The following is a 21,628-nucleotide window of genomic DNA, read 5'->3' as shown; positions in this document are numbered from 1 at the left end:
GAGTAGAAGGGGTGAGTGAGGAAATCAATAATGGGGGGGGGGGCAGCTATCTGGAGGAAGAGCATTCTAGGTGGAGGAAACAGACAGTGTGAAGCCCTGAAGTGGGGAGTCTGCCTGGTGGAGGGGGAGTTATACAGAGATGGTTTTCTCCCTCATCCACCTGTGCCTCACCTGGACTCCCGGAGCTCAGCTGGAGGGAAACCAGTCTCCCAGAGGCAGGTCCAAGAACAAGTGGCCGTGTCTGTGCTCCAGTGGCTCCCCAGGATCTGCAGAATAACACTCGCCTTGGGATGCCCACAGGTATCCTGGGTATCTGGACCTTGTTCCTCTCTCCAGTCCCATTTCCGCCCCTGCAGCTTGACCCAGGACTGGTGGTTCCCCTGGTGCACCGTGCTGCTTCAGGCCTGGGCATGTGGCATCTCCTGGAATGTGATTCACTTTCCTCCTACCTGTGTCCACCTGACAAGCCCTTACTCTTCCTTCAAGACTCTATTCAACATCACCTCCTCCATAGAGCCTTTTTTTTTTTTTTTTTTTTACTTTCCTTGAACGTTCCAGCCCCATCCTCTGCTGTGTGACACCTGGCACAGACCTTGACTGGCAGGTGTCTGGCTTCATTGCAGTTATGGCCCCGTCTCCCTCACCGCTGTGTCCTCAGCCTTCGGCACCTGCCTGGCACGGAGTAGGTGCTCATAAAGCCATGTTGACTGACTGAGCAGTGCTTGGCTGCCTTGGTCCCCTGAGAGGGTCCCAGGAGGCCTAAGTTAAATATGCCCTTGGATATTTAACAGACTGTATTCACAGCTGTGGGCTCCAGGGACTCAGATTTCCTGTGGGTGAGGGACGGGCAGGAGAAGGGCCCTCATTTCAATCACAGAAAATGGCTGGCTGAGGAGTATTGTTGTCCGAGAGCATAGGCGAGGCTGCCCCTCTCCCTGACTCCACCCCTGCCCTGCATGCCAGTCTATGGCTGGTTACACAACTCCTGGAAACCCTGGTCAAATGTGAGCTTCCAGGGCTTCCCTGGTGGCGCAGTGGTTGAGAGTCCGCCTGCCGATGCAGGGGACAGGGGTTCGTGCCCCGGTCCGGGAATATCCCACATGCCGTAGAGCGGCTGGGCCCGTGAGCCATGGCCGCTGAGCCTGTGCGTCTGGAGCCTGTGCTCTGCAACGGGAGGGGCCACAACAGTGAGAGGCCCGCGTACCGCAAAAAAAAAAAAAAAAAGGTGTGCTTCCTCTCCAGCCCCTGGGGACCCTGAGTCCTCCTGGGGCAGCGGCACTTCCAAAGGGTGCAGTGGACTGGCTGTCCAGCCACTCCTCAGCCCCCAAGTCTTGCCAGTCTCCCTTCCCTTGAATGTCCCTGTCCTTCTCTTCTCCCTCCCACATCCACAGTCCTAATCCACTCCCCTGTCTTCACACGTGGGCCTGGAATGTCTTCTGGCTCATCGCCTTGTCTCCACCTCCTATCAGTTCCTACCCTCTCCCGCCAGTGTTAGAATCATCTTCAGAAACTTCTGTTTTCCAAGTCACCTCTCACTGTCCAAGGACAAAGTCTGGGCACCCAAACCTGGTGTCCTGGGTCCTCTGAAAATTGACCCCAACTCACTTGTGCACACTTTTTCTTCCACCTCCCCTTCACCGACCTCCTGCCAACAGTCTGCTCGCCGCCCCGACTCTCAAGTACCTGCCTAGCTCTGTGCCTCACTTGTCTTGAAGGCCCAGCCTCTCCACACATCCAGTGCTAACAAATCTTTCCGTATGTGAAGCCCGCTTAGACAGTCCTGGCTCAACCCAACTCTGAGCCCTGTATCACTTATGCTTGCTACCTGTAACAGTCATTTAGTAATCAATTAGACAGTCGACATTGAGAGCTTTGAAGGTCCCATCAGTCATGCAGTTCTATTCTGACCTTGTGTTTTTGCTGTTATTTTCCACAATTTTGTCTTCCTTCACTTTTAGAGTAAGAGACTTGAAGCCCAGACCTTGCCTTTGTCAGTCTGTATCTTCTATGATATAGTAGTGCCTGGCACATGGCAGGAGTCTCATTACAGGTTTGCTGATGGAAAGTTTCCAGACCCCCATCCCCACATATGCCTGTCCTTGGTAGTTCCCCGCTCAGCCGCCCTACGTTGAGGCTGTCACCCCTGAAGGGGAGCTGATAAACACGTGCATACCGGGGGATTAGAGACTTAATATATTTGTCCCCCAAAGGGAATCTGCATTGCAAGAGGTGCCTGGAAAGAGCACTACTGAACCATCATTTAGCTCTAATGATGGAACAGCATTATCGGCGAGGGAAGAATGGTTGGCATGGGAACCTTTCTTGGAGCCATTCAACCAATACCCTTTTCCCCTACCTTCTTTGCCTGGGTGTTCTGCCTGCCAGTTCTAGACTGGGGAGTAGAAAGAGGAGAAAGGAACTACAAGAGGTGAGTTACAAGGAAACTCACCTCTCACACCTTTACTCCATGCAAACCTGACCTCCCTAGATGTCATCCCTGAGAAGAGACCTCATGTGTGGGTTGTGTGGGCAGAGAGGGAAGCAGGTATCATCCTTGTTCCTCTCTCTCTGGTCAGCAGGGCTGCCTGGAGCTCCTTGCCCGGAAGGAAGAGCTGGGCCAACAGACCACTGGGGAGACAAATGTTACTTGAGTGAAGGAGAGCAGGACAGGCTGCCAGTGGCGCATAGAGTGCAGAATGGGAAAGATGGGTGTGGGGATAGGGGGAGAGAAAGGGATGAATCTGTATTGGTTCAACACCTGTTGTGTGCCAGGCACTGTGCTAGTCACATTCACATCTGTTACCTCATCTAATCTTCCCAGCGATCTTGTGAGATAATTGTCATTAGTTGCTTTCCCCAACACAGGAGTTTATGTCCTCTCACACCCTTTCTCCATTGTTCTTTTTCCTGTTTGTTTTTTTTTTTTCTTTTCTGGTCATAAAGTAATTAGTGTTCATTATAGACATGGTATATGAAAATAATAAAGTACAAGAACAAAAATCATCTGTCATGTAATAACAGATGATTAGCATTTATGTATGTATATTGCAGTTTTTAAAATTCATTTTAAACATGTGACATAACATGGTATATACAATTTTCTTTTTTTTTTATTGACCTGTATAACAGAAATATTTTCATGTCATTAAAATTCTAAAAAAAAAGCATCTATAGTGTCTTCACGATGCCCCATTATATGGATATACAACTAGCTTTTTAACTTTTCCCCAACTGCTGGACATCTGTTTTTCTATCTTTTGAAATTATAAATAATAGTTCAATAACATCTTTGTACCGACATCTTTCTCTGAATTTCTGATTCTTTTTTTAGGATAGATTTGAAGTTATTGAGTCAAACTGTGTAATTGTGATTTTAAATAACAGTTTTATTTTCTGATTTTAAAAGTAACAGTTATTGTGAAAAATATAGATTGCATAAAAAAAGAAAATAACATCATCCACAACCTTTCAAATTACTATTATAACATTTTGATGTGATTGTTTCTCAGTCTTTTTTCCAATGACATACAACATAAGTGTAAATAATATACCTGCATAAAATTGGTATTACACAGTTTATGCAATGCTATATCTTACTTATGAGCAAGCATTGTATTATAATCATTATATTATTAATTATCTTTGAAAATATTATTTTTAATAGCTGCACAATTCCACTTTAAGGATGCACCATACAAGTTTAAGTATTCTTTTACTCATGGCCATTTAGATTTCTGTTTTCAAAAACTTCCTATTAATAACTCTGGTATGAATATCTGAACATCTGTGAATATTCATCTTTTACCTCATCTCTGATTATATCCTTCAAACAGATTTCTAGAAGTGAAATTACTAGGTCCAAGTGTACCAGCCTGGTCAAAGCCGTTGGTACATATTGCCAAATTGTGTCCCAAAAAGCATTCCTAACAACCAAGCAGAGATTGTCCACCTTCACATGTCTGTCCGTGAAATATTATTTTAGATTAAAACTGCAGTAGCTTTTCATAAGCAAAATGTGCTTCACTTCTTTAATTTTCACTTTTATGATTAATGATATTAAACATGTTTTGAAATGTTTATTAGCTACTCACAGTTCATTGTTTGGAATTATCTGTTCATGACCCCGTTCGCTTGTTGTTTTTGTTTTTGTGTAGTTCTTGTTGTTTTAGATGAAATCTTTATATTTTAAGGATATGAATTTTATGCCTATTATATTCATTCATACAGAATTTTCCAAATAAAGAAGAAAATATGTCCATCTTTACAGATGAGTAAACCCAAATGCAATGAGGAAAGTGAATTATCCCAGGTCACCCAACTGGCAGTGGTCTAGCTGAGATTTGAACACAGGTCTTACTGACTCCAGAACTCTTGATCAGAAAAAATAAATAAGAGGAGAGGAAATGGTAACAGTAACTGTGGAAACCTTAGTGGTGGTACTGAGTATGTTCTGTGGGATGAGTAGAAGTCAGCTGTTGGAGGGGTTGGGAACACATAGGGAGGAGAAGGGGGAACAAAGTGCTGGGGGACTTGGAAGCCAGGAAGGGACTTGGCCTGGGGCCAGCTGTGCGTCTTTCCATTCATTGCCTCCAAGCTTAGAAGAACATGCTCCTAGCATCCCTTATCCCTTCATAACCCTTCAGAGGACTCACTCCAGCATTTACCTATATTGTCTCCAAATCCTTGCTTATCAGCACAGCCTTTGGTTTGTCCTCACCTGTAGGTTCCCAAGGCTTTGAGAAACTCCTTATTATTTCTTGCAATGATATTTAGAGATGGGAGGGGCCTTGAAGGCAACATCCTCAGCAGAGTCCAGAATCTGAGGACTTCTTTGATTCTCTCTTCTTACCCAGTTAACATTTATTCCAGCCGACATTTCTACCAATCCTTGCTGATTGGCAGGGAAAGAAAGAGGAAGAGGAGGGAGAAGAAGGAAAAACAGAGAAGATTGGACTACTGGTCTCCAGAGGATGGGTGCACATGGTCTCCCAGTGTATTAGTTCCTTGTCTTCCACGCAGCCCTCACCACCTCCGCCTTTCTGTTCACCTGGCACAGGGCCTGCACCGAGACGGGGCTCTCTAAGAGCCTGTGGGTGACTGAAGGGGATCCAGACTCTGCCGAAAGGGTATCTGCTTTCCTCCCTCCCCCAGGGAAGAACAGACATAAAAGCAATAAATAAATGTAGTAGTTGAATCTTGCATTCTGGGATTAGACAGATGCCCTTTAGAGTGAGGTTAGAAGCAGGGAAGGGGGAGGTGGTATAGGAAGGAGGAAGCGGGGGAACCCCTTGTTACTTGCCCACTCCTCTCTCATTGCTCCATCTTGACTCATCCTTAGGGAGTTTGGAAATGCTTAAATTTTTACCTTGGCAGTCAACCACACTCTGGGAACTGGAAGGAAACTTGAAGATTTTGAAGCCTTTGTGAAAGGGGGGATGGAAGGGTAGAGAGGCCACAGTATCCGTGGTGGTGGGGAGAGAATTGTAAAGTTCTGCAGGATCTACAGAAAAGGAGGAAGAGCACCAGAATTTATAAGTATGTGGGTAACTTTGACAGAATAATCTTTCAGTTCTTAATTTCTTTAAAAGACAATTGTCTAAAGTAAAACAAGAATGTATCTTGGGACTTGTAACATCGTCAAGAAATAAAGTATGTGAAAACAGTAGAACAAAGGATGGGGGAATAGTAAAAGGGAATTATACTGGTTTAAGTTTTTATATGTAATAAATTAAGGATGCATATCGTAATCCCCAGAACAAATACTTCAAGAATAAAATAAAGAGGTTTAGCTAAAAAGCCAAAAAAGAAAGTAAAATTGAATACCAAGTAATAAGTGGTTGACCTAAAAGAGGGCAAGAAAAAGGAACAAGGAACCAAGGGGTCAAATAGAAAATAAATGAAGGCACTTATTAATTGTAATATTATCCACAAAGGGAAGAAATTAGATGATCCCTGAGGTCTTTCCCAGCTTTCGGTGTCTCTGATTTTAGTTCACACCTCCATGTCAGCATCCAGTCATGGAACTGAGGCATAGTTGGGTTACTTATGGCAGAACTGGGATGGGTGTGGAGTTAGCTGGTTCTAGAATGGGCCCATCAAGTAGAGGAGACTGTGGTTATGGGTTCGCATTGCAATTAGTGTAGTAAGTTCAGGTGATGACTGGGGGGCGTGGTTGTAAATTTAGAGATGTTACTTCTACCAGGTAGGCCTGGGGTTAAGGCCGATTTAGAGTCTGCTTAGAGTTATTGCTGGATTTGGTTTTTTGGGCGGATCTGTAGGGTGGGAGAGGACATTAGACTGGGGGGGATGGGCTGATCCAGCAGGGCTCCTGCAGTCTCTCACGGCAGTAATTCACGTTATTCAAGGCATATCCTTTCCCATAGTTAATAACCTCTTTCTCCCAGAACTTTTTCTCTCCAGGACTTTTTCTCTCTTTCTTTTATAAATGCAGTATAGCATCTACTGATTCAAAAAACCTTTACTACCTGCTGCATATCAGGCCCCATTCTAGGTGCTGGGAGGGCAGTGTGAACAAGACAAAGTCCCTGACCCCAGCAGGCCAATATTCTGATGGTGGGAGACAAGAAAAAAAACACAGTTCCAGAGAGTAAAACCAGGCCAGTAGGTCAGAGTGGCCTGGAAGTCTGGGAAGATCCTGTGATTGACGACGAGGAGGCAGGCTGTGAAGAAACAAGGGGGAGAAGGGATAGCATGGGCAGAGGTCTGGGGCTGGGTGGAAGGAAGGCAGCATGGCGTGAGAGGTGGACAAGAAAGGAGCTTGGAGAAGGATCAGCAGCAAGTAGGAGCTTGGAGAATACAACCCAGCGGCAGAGAAGTAAGGCTCCTGGGTTGTATTCTACTTCTAATGGAAGCCATGGGAGGGTGGAAACAAGGGAGTGAATGGTCTCCTTTGAGATCTAAAAGATGACTCCGGCTGCTGTGTGAAGAATAGCCTGGAGCAGTGACAAGAGAAAACCAAACAAAAAGAAACAAAGGGCCAAGAGATAGGAGCCCTGGATTCCTCCACATGCTGTGCGTGATGTTGGCTACTTCACTTAGTCTCTCTCCCGTGCTATCTGTCTGTAAAATGCCAATAGTGGTATCTATGCTATTTATGTCATGTGAAATGGAGATGGTGCTAGATCATTTAAAAAGTTACTTTTAAAGAACAAAGGGCTCCACAAAAGCAAAGCCTGTGGTATCTTCTTGGCCCCTCGGTATATTAGACACTCACTAAATTCAACTGATTAGGTGGGGTCTATATAATAGTAACTTGAGTTCATTTTCTCCATGAACACTGGCTTCTGAGACTACACTGGCACAGGGGCTGGTTAGTTAATTTGGTCCATGGGGCCAAACTCAACTGAGTAACCCCAATGCCAGCCAGATCCTTTCCCTCCATTCCCAGGCCATGACCTGATGAGACTGCTTTTAATGGGAAGTTACTGGTCACCATTCGCCCCACTGCTGGTGACCCTCCCCACTGCTGAGGCAGCCCCTGTGCAAGGAAACGAGAGCGACATCTGGGACTGATGACCAGCTTGCAGCTGTCTTGCTGCTGAGTTGCTTCATTTTTCCTCCAAGGCACTTTCCCCTTAAGGAGAAGAGGGATAAGAATCTCGTGCTGCCTTCCTCACTGGGGGAAGTAAGATCAACAGAAACCCCTGGGGAAAGGTCAGAGTGTTAGCAGTGTTGTTGCTGCTGCTGCTGAGAAATTACACTCTGTTGTGAGTGGATTGGGAAAGGACCTGTGACACATAGCGAAAAATTTTAGTGCTCCTCCAGCATGTCACCCTTTGCCCAGCCCTGCAGGCTGAGTTTGAATGAAAGGGCATTTAAAAACACACGCATGCGGGCGCGCGCGCACACACACACACGCGCACACACAAGTGCACAAAGAGAAAAACAAACAAATGCAAGAAGCCAGACTCCATCTGACATACACTTTGGGTGATAGGTGACTTTTGTGCCTGAGCGTTGTATATGCATTAAAGTTCACTTAATCCTCAAGCATCCTTCCAAGTGACTATCATCATCCCCATTTTACAGATGAGGAAACTGATAATTCAGAAAAGGTAATAATAAATTTGTCCAAGGCTATCAGGTGAGTTGCAGAGCTGGAAGTCCGCCCAGGTCAGCCTGATTCCAAGGCCTTGTGCACCTCAGTCCTCAGGCTTACGGTCCTAAAGCATTCAGTGTACCTCTCCATCATTCTTTCCACGAAGGCCAGCACTCCAGACATCCTGGGAACCCCTCAGGCCAGAGATGATCGAGGACAAGCTCAGACCTCTTGGGACTGGTTTGTCATTCAATCCATCAAGAGACAAATAATCAGCCAGCAAACATTAATTGAGGGCCTGGGTGAGAGGTCTGGCAGGGGAGGTGGAAGGTGTGCAAGCCTGAGAATAATTCAAGAGCAAGACACAGCCACGTCTGTGCCCAGTGGAGGGGCAGTGCCAGCCAACGAGGAAGGAGCTGACCAGGGGCTGAGGGTGAGGCAGGTCAGATGGATGGAAGAGGGCAGTGCCATGGGCTCAGCTGCCACTGTCAGGAAGCCAGAGGGCCTGATTGCTTCCCTTCCAGGGCCTGGGATCCCTCTGGGGCATAGAAGAAGGCCAAGAAAGGGCCACTCGGGGTGGGGGGTGGGGGGCAGCACCTACCTCTCCGCCTTGCTCAAGTGACCCAGGCCCAGACCCTGGACCCATTGTCCATTTTCCCCACAGAGCCATCCTCGGCATTGCCAGCTCCTGGCTGATGACTGTCTGAGTGACCGAGGCTGCCCAGGGCCTGGATGCAGGAACTGAGCTAGGAGAAGGGATTTCTTTCTGTGTGAGGGGAGGTCCCTGAGGAACAGAGAAACTCAGTGGGAAGGACAGATTCTCACGGAAAGGCTGTGTGGGGACAGCATAGTGCCCTCGAATGTGCGGGGCTGGGCTGATAGCTCCCCCCGGGTGACAGGGTGACGTGGGGTGAGGCTCAGCTGAGACGGAAGCAGGCAGGGAGGCAGAAGAACCTGCCCTTCCTGTCAGGTGGGCCTCCCTGCCGGCTTGCCTCCTTCTCTCTCAACACTATTTTAAAAATGTAACCAGAGGCTTACCTTGTCCCTGCCCATCTGCTCCGGAGGAGGGGAGGGCGGTTACCTAAGCAGCCCTCTGCTAGTGGATGGGGAGGATGGAAGTGGGCCCTCCCCTCTTGAAGGAGGCTAATTTAGCAAAGGCAAAGAGCAGGGGAAAGGGGGTCTTTCCTGACTCAACTGATTTAAAATAATCTGATTTTAAATGATATCAAATAAAAACTAAGTGGGTTTTTTTTGAATTTTTGAATTTTATTTTATCTATTTTTTATACAGCAGGTTCTTATTAGTTATCTATCTTATACATATTAGTGTATTTATGTCAATCTCAATCTCCCAATTCATCCCACCACCACCCGCCCCCCTCCACTTTCCCCCCTTGGTGTCCATACGTTTGTTCTCTACATCTGTGTCTCTATTTCTGCCCTGCACACCGGTTCATCTGCACCGTTTTTCTAGGTTCCACATATATGTGTTACTATATGATATTTGAAAAACTAAGTTTTTAAATGTACAGAATTTGTAGTGTCCTAGTGTGCAAGATTGAGGTTATTATTATTATTATTTTACAAAGAATTAAAACACTTTAATTCTGGATGATTCTATTGTTTTAAGTGACAATGTGCTAAATTAATATTAGTTTTACTGTTTTTTATTTCCCTATATATTTACAACTGACAGTAAAAGGGTTTTGAATGTTTCGACAAAAAATTTTAAAGCTGATGAAATGATCATAATTTTTCCATCAATTATTAAGATTATTTTTGTTTGATTTCAGGTTGCATGATCAACTTTTACAGTCTCACACTATCATGCAAAGCAAAGACATAATTTATTATTTTTAATTGAAGTATTGTTAATTTACATGTTGTATTAGTTTCAGGTGTACAGCAAAGTGGTTTAGTTATATATACATATGCATCTATTTTTTTCAGATTCTTTTCCCCTATAGGTTATTGTAAAAAATTGTGTCTAGTTCCCTGTGCTATACAGTAGGTCCTTGTTGGTTATCTATTTTACATATAGTAGTGTATATTTGTTCATCCCAGACTATAAATTTGTCCCTCCCCCCCTTCCCCTTTGGTAACCAAAAGTTTGTTTTCTATGTCTGTGGGTCTATTTCTGTTTTGTATATAAGTTCATTTGTATCTTTTTTTTTAGATTCCACATATAAGTGATATCATATGGTATTTGTCTTTGTCTGGTTTACGTCACTTAATACGATAATCTCCAAGTCCATCCATGTTGCTGCAGATGGCATTAATTCACTCTTTTTATGGCTGAGTAATATTCCATTGTATAAATATACCACATATTCTTTATCCAATCAACTGTGGATAGACATTTAGGTTGCTTCAATGTCTTAGCTATTGTAAATTGTGCTGCAATGAACATTGGGGTGCATGTATCTTTTCTTTTTTAAAAAATTTTTATTGGAGTATAGTTGATTTATAATATTGTGTTAGTTTCTGCAGTACAGAAATGTGCATCAGTCATACATATAAATATAGCCACTCTTTTTTAGATTCTTTTCCCATATAGTTCATTACAAAGTATTGAGTAGAGTTCCCTGTGCTGTATGGTAGGCTCTTATTAGTTATCTATTTAGGTTGTTTTCTTTTTAATTGAGGTATAGTTAATTTACAATGTTGTGTTAGTTTCAAGTGTATAGCAAAGTGATTCAGTTTGGGGTCCATTTGTCCTGACACCTTCTCTTAAACTCCATAGAATCTTCTGGAGAAAAAAGATATATTCATCAGGAAAGAGAAAGGAAGGAGAGGAAAGGAGAAGAAGAAAAGGAACAGGCACAGAAGGCAGGTGGGGGATGGGATTGCCCAGGGCAAGAAATTTAGTGGAAACTTGCAGGGCCCAGGGAGTCCCTCTAAATCCATTCTTCCCAGCTCCAGGGATCTCTTCATGCTGCTTCCACCTAAATAAGTCAAGTTGGACTGTGGGGAAGAGTTCGATTTGCCTTTGACCCTATTTAACATCCCCAAGATGCTATGGCCTCCACAGCCACCTGTCCGTACTTCCAGGGATACACATACAGACCAGGGTCCCCTCCCATGTCAGGGCTGTAATAATTGGCTCCTTAATAATCCTGTAATAATCGCCACCAGGGAAGCCCCGCTTTCTACTCTTAACAGGTAAAGTCAGTGTGGAATTGTCTATGGGTCTTTCCAGTGCATTTCTAATTCTGGCCTTAGTTATTAAACCTCAGGCAGATGAGCTTCTCTTTGTAATGCTCTCGTACACAATGAACTCTGGGCTGTCTGCCTTGGAGTCATTTACTTAGAGCTTTACCATCAGCATATTTCTAGGTCAGAAGGCATCTCTCTATCATAAATTGCTATCTGATCAGGAGCCTCTTTAATTTAGCCTAAGATAGAATAATTAAGAGGGCTAATCTGCTCTGATATAAAAATAACAATTAAGATAGGGCATGCCAAGCTGCATTGTCTTAGAGCTTTAAAACATCTGTGCCTCCTCTTCTTTCTATTGGGGTAGATCATTGAGCACTTTGATCACAGCAAGGCTTGCGATCCCAGCATTCATGCACCAGAGACTACAATTTGCTGAGTGAGACCAAGAGAAAATCCTCAGTTTAAAATCTTAAGTATTTACAGGCACATTCCCAGCATTGCATCCCTGGTTTTCTTCAAAGGGCAAAGACAGAGGTATGCACTAGAGAGAAATGAAACGTTTAAAATGAGGCTTGTACGGGGAATTTATTTCTTGGCTTGGCACCTGGGGAGGTACACGTACATGTACATGTGTGTACGTGCGACTGTATTTGGGGGGCATATTAATGTGTGCTTTAGAAGGTGCCCCTGAAGTTCTCCCCTCTAACACCAACACTACAGAAGGACCCAACACCAGACCCCAGAATCATGCAGATAGAAAAGGCCTTTGCACAGCCACTGGAAATCATAAAGGGGCAAAATTTTCCCTCATTCTTTGTATATTAATATATTTCAAAATCAAACTCCTGCAGCGTCCAGATCCCTTAAATGCCATGTAACTATCCTTCTCAATTAGCTTAGCTCCAAAGCCTCAGTTGTCTCTTGCTATCTCTAACTACTTCTTGGATCTGCAGGGGGTTTGCTGGGAACACATGATGATGACTTGGAAGGAAAGCCATTTCTGAGGTTGTGAGGCCCTTTCCTCCCATTTTCCTTTTCTGAGCTTTAAACCCGGAGAGTGGGCCAGACGTAACTATGATCTCTCTGTGTCTAAGCTCCCTCATAGACATTGCTGGTGCTCCGTTGTCTGCCACAGGAGTGCTCTGAGGATGGCAGGAGGGCAAGGAGATCAAGAGAATGGGAGGCAAGAAGATGCTGGAGACCAACTCCTGCTAACTCACATTTTAGCAGAGCATCTGCCTAGACAAGATGCCCAGAATGGTTATCTTCCCATGTAGGAAATGGAAGTCCTGAGGATACAGTCTATGGCCTGACCCTAAGCAGCCCAGAGATGGCCTCACATCTCTGCCAGCCTAGGCTAATGGGGCAGAGACCACCATGTAATTCAGTGATGTGTACACTATCAAATGGCAGAGCTTAAAGAATTCTAAAGATCCAACCCTCTCACTTTATTAACTTATTTTATTTATTCTTTTTTTTTTGGCTGCATTGGGTCTTCATTGCTGCGCACGGGCTTTCTCTAGTTAAGGCAAGCGAGGGCTACTCTTCGTTGAGGTGCGCGGGCTTCTCACTGCGGTGGCTTCCCTTGGTGCGGAGCACGGGCTCTAGGCACGTAGGCTTCAGTAGTTGTGGCACGCGGGCTCAATAGTTGTGGCTCGTGGGCTCTAGAGCACAGGCTCAGTAGCTGTGGTGCACGGGCTTAGTTGCTCCGCGGCATGTGGGATCTTCCCAGACCAGGGCTCGAACCTGTGTCCCTTGCATTAGCAGGTGGATTCTTAACCACTGAGCCACCAGGGAAGTCCCCCCTCTCACTTTAAAGAAAAGGAAACTGAGGCCCAGAGATAGAAAATTAGTTGTTCAAGGAACTCATACCAGACTGTCGGTTCCTTGAGGAATGGAGTATGTCTCTTTGCTCTTGATATTACCAATGCCTAGCAGGGTGCCTGGCATACACTGAGCAGTCAAGAGATGCTGATCAAGTAAATACTGCATATGAATGAATAAGTGAATGAATGAATGAGTACATCAGCCAAGATTTTTAGCTGCAAGTAACAGAAATGATCTCTAGTTAATTTGAGGAGAAATGGTTCATTAAGAAGTTCTGGGTACCTTACAAAATCTCTGGGAGGGTTGGAGAGCCAGCCTCAGAGGTACAGCAACCAGAAACAAAGCCTCAAACTGGAACCATAGTTGCCACTGCAGATGACTGTAGTTTGCACGAACTCATGACTCTGGATGCTGATGCCAGCACTGCTCACATCAAGATGCTGTCACCAAGGTGGCACCCACTTTGCAAGGTGCCTGCTTCCCTCTACCACTAGATTCAAAGTCTGGGCGGATGTGTCTGATTCAAAGAACGTGAGTCTCATGTCCATATCCTGAGTTTCAGGGAGGCCTAGGGCATCTGGCATTTTTACTTTCTATAGTGAAATGCAGGCTTTGCTTCACAAGGTAAATGAGGAACTCCCCAAACATAGAAAGATGCTAAAGTTTAGATGCCAAGGGGCTAAGAAGAAAGAAGAATGTCCATTACCATGAATGAATTAAGAAAATGTGTGGTGCATTTGGCTAACTCTGGCCTCTGCATGCCCCATTTGGCTGACTCTTGCTTTAAGATGTCCCTCCCTCTTGCAGCCTCCCTATCACTTATTTCTGGGAGTCCCTGGAGCATTTTCCACAAGTTATCTCTGTTGCTGCCATTTTCTTTCTAGCCTTCTTCAGCACTTCTTGTGATTTCCATAGTTAAGTCCTCCTTCAAAATTGAGTCAGTACCTTTGCCACTGCCTCCTGGGCCCACTTCCTTTTTCTGGGCCACCTCTTGACTCTCTTCCAATGAGTGTCCAACATTACTGTGGCTTTTGATGTCATCCACATGCACAGCCTTGAAGAGACCCAAAGACCCCTAAAACAGTTATGTTGAACAAGTGGGATTTATATGGTACAATTACAAGGTGACATTATTATTTTCTTGCATTAAACTTCTGATGGACTATTTAGTTCCTATTTTGAGTAAAACCTCCTTTAGGTCCGAAGACTTCTCCAGTCACTCTTAAGCAGTAAAAATGGAAATTCCTTTGCTCGTACTAAATAATAGTCTGAGTCCAGTGTAATAATAAAAACCTCCAAGCTTCATCCCAAGTTAAAGCTCTGTCCTCCTCAGCTCAGACCTCCTTCATCCTGGAAGGCTGTGTGGACGGAGCATAGATGGTGTCTGTTGCTTGCAACGTAGAACCTTGACTTAATAGATTCATTCATTTGTCCGTTCATACATTCATGTATTCATTTGGTCAGCATTTACTGAGTGCCCATTTTATGCCAGGTGCCCTGCTAGGTACTGAGAATACTAAGATATTCCTCACCTGGCACATTTACTCCCATCCCCCTGCTACCTTACCTTTGTCTCTCTAGTATAGGAGGAAGGAAAAGTAAAGAGTAGGAAAGGTCTTTTTTTCTTTTTAACTAACATGGGTGTAATTCCCTGTGGCAGATGTTCCCCTTTCATTATCTTTGTGCATTTGCTGGATATTCCCTGATGGTTCCCTCCAATTGCAGCCCTCATGGCTCCTGCAGCTGGCCACTTGTGATCTTCCCAGAGTTTCTTCCTCCAGTGGCACTTCCACTTTCTTCTGCTGAGATCTCCTTGAAGTGCATTTGGACAGTACCCTCTTTAAAATCCTAGATGGTTAAGCCTGTGGATTCCACATTCAATCTGTAAACACTAGGCAAGGTAATAGACCTAGTGATGGCTGCCCAGATCCCCCTTCAGAAATGAAGGGCATACTTCCCCAGGTGCTGTTGCCCAAGGTCATACCTCTTCCCCAAGGGTAGTCAGCACCAACGGCTGATCAGTGCAGAGGTATAAAGTCCTGGCCCCTCCACCTCACTGTGGGGCAACTCTGAAGGGCCATTCCAGCTTCAGAGGTTCCTGGGGCGGGGGGGTGGGGATTGGATGAGGTCTTTGTTGAGGCTCCACTTCTCCCTCTGTCCAGTTCTGCTTCCTTCCCTTTCCTGCCACAGGTGCTGATTCCAAGACCACTCCCTAGTAAACCTCCCTCTATGCTCACCTCCCCCTCACACTGGCTTCCAGGGAATCCAACCTGCAACATGCACCATCGCCATGATGTAGATGAGAGGGAGGAACTTCCGAACCCAGCCCTCCCCCTGGCTGCAACAGGACACTTCGGCCAGCCTCTCACCCATAGGCAATCCCCTGTGTCCCTCAAGCTCTAGGGGACAGGTATCAACCTCAGTACATGGTCTCCAGGAAGCCCCAGTCACTAGACCTGGAGAGAGTGGTCAGGAGGGTCCTCCTTTCCTCCGTGGTATGGGAAGGGGGAATTCCATGAAGTTGACAACTCTACCCTCAAGACCCAACGTCTAGTCCTCATCCATATCAATCCAGGCACTCCCTTGAGGTAAGCATTGGCTAAAGCATGCAAAACCATCTTCAGAAGGCTCTTTCTCCGGTTCTGTATTTTGGAAGGAAGGGGAGTTGGTTCCTCTTGTCTTGGGACCTCAGTTGAAACTGAGCTAGAAAAAAGTCCCATTTTAACACCCGGTGATAGGCCAAAGCCACACTACAGGAGTGGGGAGGGTGTCTCTGACCCCCATTCTGTGTCATTCTTAGTTATGCAGGCTCCAGGGTAGTGCTGTTTGGTGACCAATATCATCATTTTTAGTGACAGTAGTACCTTCATTTCTGCTTCTGCCTTTTTCTCTCTAAGGTGGGGCTGGTGTGTCCTTTCTATCGGCCATTCCTCCCACATGTGTGTGATTTTACCACCCTGGCAACAGCACCCACCAGTCTGGCAGATGGGCCAGTCTAAGTGGGGCTTCTCTGGGCCCTAGCTGCTTCCATGGCTGGGACTCTAGCTTTTCCTACTTTTTCACTCAATCTCTCCACCCTCCCACCCTCCACCACCAAATCCTTACAGCACTTATTGTTTAGACTCTATGATTTTTCTCTCAATTCTTGTATTTAAAGAAATTTAAGAATATATAAATTATATATATCAATTTTAAAATAGTTTTGGGGAGAAAATGGGAATTGTTACTACATTAAAAGATTCTTATTGATTTCAGAAGCCTTGAAAAGTGAGTAAATGTGTGTCTCATTATCTGGAAATGCAGGGTGTGCACAAATAGACTGTCCCCTCCTGGAGGGAAGGGAGCCACTGGCTCTTCCTCTTCCACCAGATTGATGCCCTGAAGCAGGATACATGGTAGCTATGGACCAATGACTCCTTTGCTACTAGCTTAAGGACAGCATGATAGACAGACAGGACCTTTCATGGGCAAAAACCTCATCCCTAGACCTAGAAATGGAAGCCATTAGTCTCTAAGTCATTGATTACCCAGACTTGAGGCATTGGGGAATCTGTGGTTCTTTAAAACTGGATCCTTCTTATCAATAAGCACTTAGGAATTCAAGTAGGAAAAAAAGCTTGACCCTTTCCTCCATAAAAATCACAGAACTCTTTTTGAAAAATGACAGATTCTGGATTGGGGGGGTGTCATAAGTCACAACATTTCATGTTAGATATGGCATATGTCTGTGTGAACTATCCCATAGATTTGGCCTGAAGCCAGATGCAGGAGGGGTAGGGTATGGTTTTCTGGTGCTGGAGTTCAGTGACGGGAAGTGTGAGGATAGATTTTTGTAAAGTCACAACTTAAGAGTTGGTTTCCTTTGGAGGGAGTAACATGCAAGTGTTACTTGTTATTTCAAGTGTTACTTCAACAGAGAAAGAGCCATGGCCTCTGTGATTGCCCTTCCTCCCATCTCTGCTCCCAAGCCTGCAGGCTCTCCCACCCCCCAAACAACTAAATGGCCAGATGAGGGCCAGATGGGTAATCCTTGAGATAACATACCCGGTAGCACAACATACCTGGTAGCACCAGGACTAGTGTGGGGTCTTGCATGACTCTGAGAGCCTCTCTTGCCTCACCTGAGCTTCAGCCCTGATATATGATAATGCACTGAAAGTTGTAAAATACTGAAGAAATAGCCCAGCCTTCCAGTATCTCTTCTCCTGGGAGATCCTACCATTCCAACATAATTTCCAACCACATCCTGGACCATACTGTTACTTTAACGGATTACTGAGGTCTTATTTCTTCCATCTGCACACTGCATCCCAGGTGCCTGCTATCTATCAAGTTTGTAACTTAACTCCTTGTGTCTATCCCATCCTCCTAGGGGTGTGCTCTATAGAGGAGAGGAAGCTAGAGACCCAGTCTTGTTCCTTGTTAGAACAAGATGGGTGTTTCCCTGCTGCCACAGCCTTTGTCACCAAGCAGTTCGGTCTACAGTTGGGAGAAGGTGGGAAGATTTCCTGGGAGATGGGCAGTTTGCTCCCATTTTAAGCAGCTTGGGTGCTTTGCCTAGCAGTGCCCTCTGCTGCCCTCTGTGGCCAAAACATCAAGGTCTCTAGAGACACTAAATCCTGGGATCCATCTCTCCCTGCCATCATCTTTTAAAGTTTTCTCCTTTAGTTCTCCGTGGGCTTTAAAAAGTAAAATGGGACACTCTAGCCACAAGCCTGCATCTGGTTTATACTCTCAGCTCCTTCCTGCAAAGGTTGTTGAAATGAATCCTAGAAGAAATCTTAAGAGGTCATTGGGCCCCTCAGCTCTGCTGGCTCCAATCCTTCTGAGAATTATATAGGCTTTTAGCGAAGCTCTCACTGCCCAAATCCCAGATTCTTCAAAGTTACTCACTGGGATTTCCACAAAATCTGCGTGGTTGTTTACTTTAGCTTGGGACCTTTCACTTAGAGGGCAAAAGTCCCGATTAGAAACATGGGCAGGCCGGCCATGAGAAGGAACTATGTTAATAGGGTTGATGTGTTCTTGACTGACACTTTACCTTTCTATTTTATTTTTTTTTAACACCTAAGAAGTTAATTTCATCAGCTCAACCTTGCTGAAATGTTCTCTTTGGTTTGGAGGTGTTGCTTTGTGACTGGCAAGCACAGCTGAGGACTCAGAGGTTTCTCTTTGCTCTGGCAGTGCATGGCTTTCGGCACCTGAAAGCCATCAAAGCACCTGTTTCTTCTCCCACTCCAGTCCCAAGGGAGGTGAGTAAGCTTATTGCTAATTAATAGAGAACTGTATCTCACAAATTTGAATTCTGCATTAAGACAAGTAAATGTGTCCATTAGGATTGGCTGGCTGGAGAAGCCCAATACAAAATCAACTCATTCCTGAAACCCACCAGCACCAAGAAATGGTTCCCTAGAGGGATTTGCAATTTTTGTTTGAATTTCTTAACTGTCAGACCTGATATTTGGTTTCAAAGTCTGTGTGCACAGGGCTCAGCCACCCTAGGAAAATGAGAAAATGTGCCTGGTTCCTCAGTTCTCCACTGCTTTTTTCGCCTGCCTTCCAAAAGCTCCTGAAAAATATCTCCACCCCTCTTACAGGATGCAAGGGGAAAACACATGTTTATTTTGTATTTTGGTGGTAACAGACTTATACCCAAAAAATTCTTATGTATATTATATTATTTTTTTCTTTTTTGTATTATGGTTAAAAAAGCATAAATTTACCACCTCGACCATTTTTAAGCATACAGTTCAGTATTGTTAAATAAGTTCACATTGTTCATTGTCTAGAACTTTCTCACCTTGCAGAACACAAACTCTATGCCTATTAAACACGAATCCCTCACCCTACCCCCTTCTAGTTTTTTTTTTTTTTTTTTTCTATGAATCTGATTAGTTTAGAAACTTCAAGAGTGGAATCACACGGTGTTTGTGTTTTTGTGACTGGCTTATTTCACTTAGTATAACAGTCCTGAAGGTTCATTGCGCAGATTATTTTTATATAAAATGTGGGGAAACTAAGGGGGGAAAAGGAACAGCAAGGCTTCGGGTCTCAGGGTGCCACCCATGCTTTCTCTTCTCTTCAGCTCATACCTGTGAAGCCTGCAGGGACCTTCTCAAATGAGCTTCAAAGATTAAGAGCCCCCGGTCCCTTCCAGAAATATCCCTGCTGGATCGGTGCCATGTAGGTAGGGAATGGGGTGGGATTCTTGGGAGAGCAGCTCAGTGAAGGACAGAGCAGGCTCCCTCCCTAGTGGGCGCGGGTCCATGACAGCGCTTAAAGAGCAGCTGGAAAAATCCCTGGGCTCTAACGGCCGGCCCCTGGATCTCTACGATCTCCCCACACCCAGCACCTGCAGTCCCTTACCAGGGCTTCAATCGGACCGTGGAAATACACTGGGCAGCCCTGAAATTCTGCGATTTGAGGACACGCTGTCAACTCTTATCCCAAGATTACATTGTAAAGCCAGACTGCCTTCTCCAATTCTGAACCGGCCCGGACCCGCGCAGTGGTGGCCAGGTGTTGGGAGCAGGATGCAGCAAGCCAGACCGTTCGAAGGACCTCCTCTCCCGCATCCCCGCTAGCTCAGCACAACCCCGCAAGCAACCGACGTGCCAGATGAAGGAAGAGAAGAGGAAGCACAAGCTCAATTTCACTGCACTGTTTCCCGCGGACCCAAAGGCGCAGAGGATCGGTCTCCCAGCCTCTCTCTTTCCGGACGGCAAAGCCAGCTGCGTTCTGCCGGAAAAAAAAGCGCATCGCCCAGGCCGAGAGCGCAGCCACTGGGGCCCTCGGAATTACCGTCACCGGGCCCAAGGGGACACGCAGCGGGGCGAAGGACGCGGGAGAGCGGCACCGCCGAGCGGCTCTGCGAAGCGCGGGACCCTCGGCGCTCGCGGTTGTGCCCTGATCCCAGGGCAGGGCAGAGGTGGGAGAACGCCGGCGCACGGGAACACTCCCGCTCCTGCAGTACTCCCGGAGACCGAACTCCTCGCTGCCGCCTAGCCCCACTTAAGGTGCGCCTCCCCGGTGCGGAATCCCTCCTAGCTCCCCGCCACCCCGCAGACCTCATAAACAACTTGCTGGAACCGCAGAGGGCGGAAGCGGGGCGGGCGGGCCGCAGCCGAGCGGAGCACAGGGGCAGTGGGGCGGACCGGGGTCAGGGCAGAGGCTGCGGCCGCGCTTCCCTATTGGCCGGGACACCATGGGCTGCCCGGGCGCGCGGCGCGGGCGGGGAGGGGCGGGGCGGGCGGGGGCGGGGCCCTCTGGCGCGCGCCCGCCCCCGCCCGCTGCGCCCGCGCCCCTCGCGCCCGCCCCACCCCCCCCGCGGGACGCCGGAGTTTTTAAAGTGGGCTGGCGGCCCCGCGAGCCCGACATTCGCGAGCGGTCCGCCGCACAGCTCCGGCGCCCGTCGCCTCCCGCCCCAGTTTTCCTGAGGCGGCCGTACAATCCTCGGCAGTGTCCTGAGACTGTATGGTCATCTCAGCCTCCGCGTCCTCCCGGCCCCGGACTCTGCCAACTCCCGTCGTTTGAGCCACTTCTTCTTTTTTGAAAACCCAGAAGAGTGACTCCTGACTCCTTTTCGAAGGAAAAAGGAACCTCGGCCCCCTTCTCGCTGCCCTCCTTTTGCGTGTGACAGCCTCCTCCCACTCCTTTCCCCGACCCCGCCTCCGCGTGCAGGTTCCTCCCCGTCACCTTTCTCCACCCCCCTCCCCCGCACCTAGCCAGCCGGCCGCAAACTTCCACCTGGCTGTGCGGGTGCTCGGGACCTGCGAGCACTCGGGACCTTTAACACAGGCGCGGGCCTCCGGGAGTGGGCTGGGGCGACTGTGAAGGTAGCGGCGGCAGCCCCCACCGGCCCTGGAGCTCAGGTGCTCGGCGTCTCAAAGGGCCCCTGCGACAATGACAGCTGACAAGGAGAAAAAAAGGTAAACGGGCGTCCGGAGCTGGTCCAGGTTGGGGGGTGGGAGTGGCGGGGCTTCGCGGGACCGGCGCGACCGCGAGCCGCTGGGAGAGGAGCGCGGAGCGGTCTTCGAGGCCGGGGGATAGATTTGGAAAGTTTGGCAGGGGAGGGCAGGTGCCCCGTCTGGGGACGCGCGGCTGCGGCTTCGCGGTTGAGAGTTCTGTGACCCGAAGGAGTCGGGAATCTTAGCGGGCAGCGAAGTCAGGAGGCCGAGGGAGATGGCCCTAGAGGTCGGAGGTGCTCCCGGGGTACCTTCCAAAATCCATTCCCCCAAACCCACCTCCGCACCAAACCCCCGCGGCCAGCATGTTGAAATGTTTCTTGGTTGACTCAGCTCAGGTCAACTTTCGACTTTCTCACGGCCCGCATGAGGGGCAGCACCCACTCCTCTCTTTTCCTCGGGACCCTTGGGGTTCTTGCAAACGAGCTCTGCCCGTGCTGTTCCCCAAACTGGCAAGGGGCCGTAGGCAGAGCGCGGCGCTGGGAAGGGCCCCGGCAGAGCGGCCAGGACGCAGCAAAGGGCCCCACTCCAGGGTTCCAGACCCCACGGAAGATGGGAGAAGCCCCTTTCCTGATCCCTCACCTTGCCTCGGCCGGAGAGTGGGTAGTGGGCCGGGCTGC

At 47.3% G+C, this 21,628-nt stretch overlaps 1 protein-coding gene across 2 annotated transcripts in view; it reads left to right on the top strand.

Annotated features, from left to right (window-relative positions):
• The first annotated feature begins 20,332 nt into the window (after positions 1-20,332).
• Positions 20,333-21,628, top strand: part of EPAS1 (endothelial PAS domain protein 1) — an 88,850-nt gene continuing 87,554 nt past the window's right edge. Inside the window, exon 1 of one of the 2 annotated variants that reach the window (XM_059078351.2) lies at positions 20,333-20,972. In XM_059078351.2, the coding sequence (XP_058934334.1) occupies positions 20,947-20,972 (26 nt within the window). In that variant the 5' untranslated portion in view covers positions 20,333-20,946. The remainder of the gene's footprint in view (positions 20,973-21,628) is intronic. The other variant, XM_067007650.1, reaches the window with a different exon arrangement.

Source organism: Kogia breviceps, chromosome 11 (assembly GCF_026419965.1).
Source record: "Kogia breviceps isolate mKogBre1 chromosome 11, mKogBre1 haplotype 1, whole genome shotgun sequence".
NCBI lineage: Eukaryota > Metazoa > Chordata > Mammalia > Artiodactyla > Physeteridae > Kogia > Kogia breviceps.
Note: the sequence above shows the minus strand (reverse complement) of the source record. Positions and strands in the feature narration are given on the sequence as shown.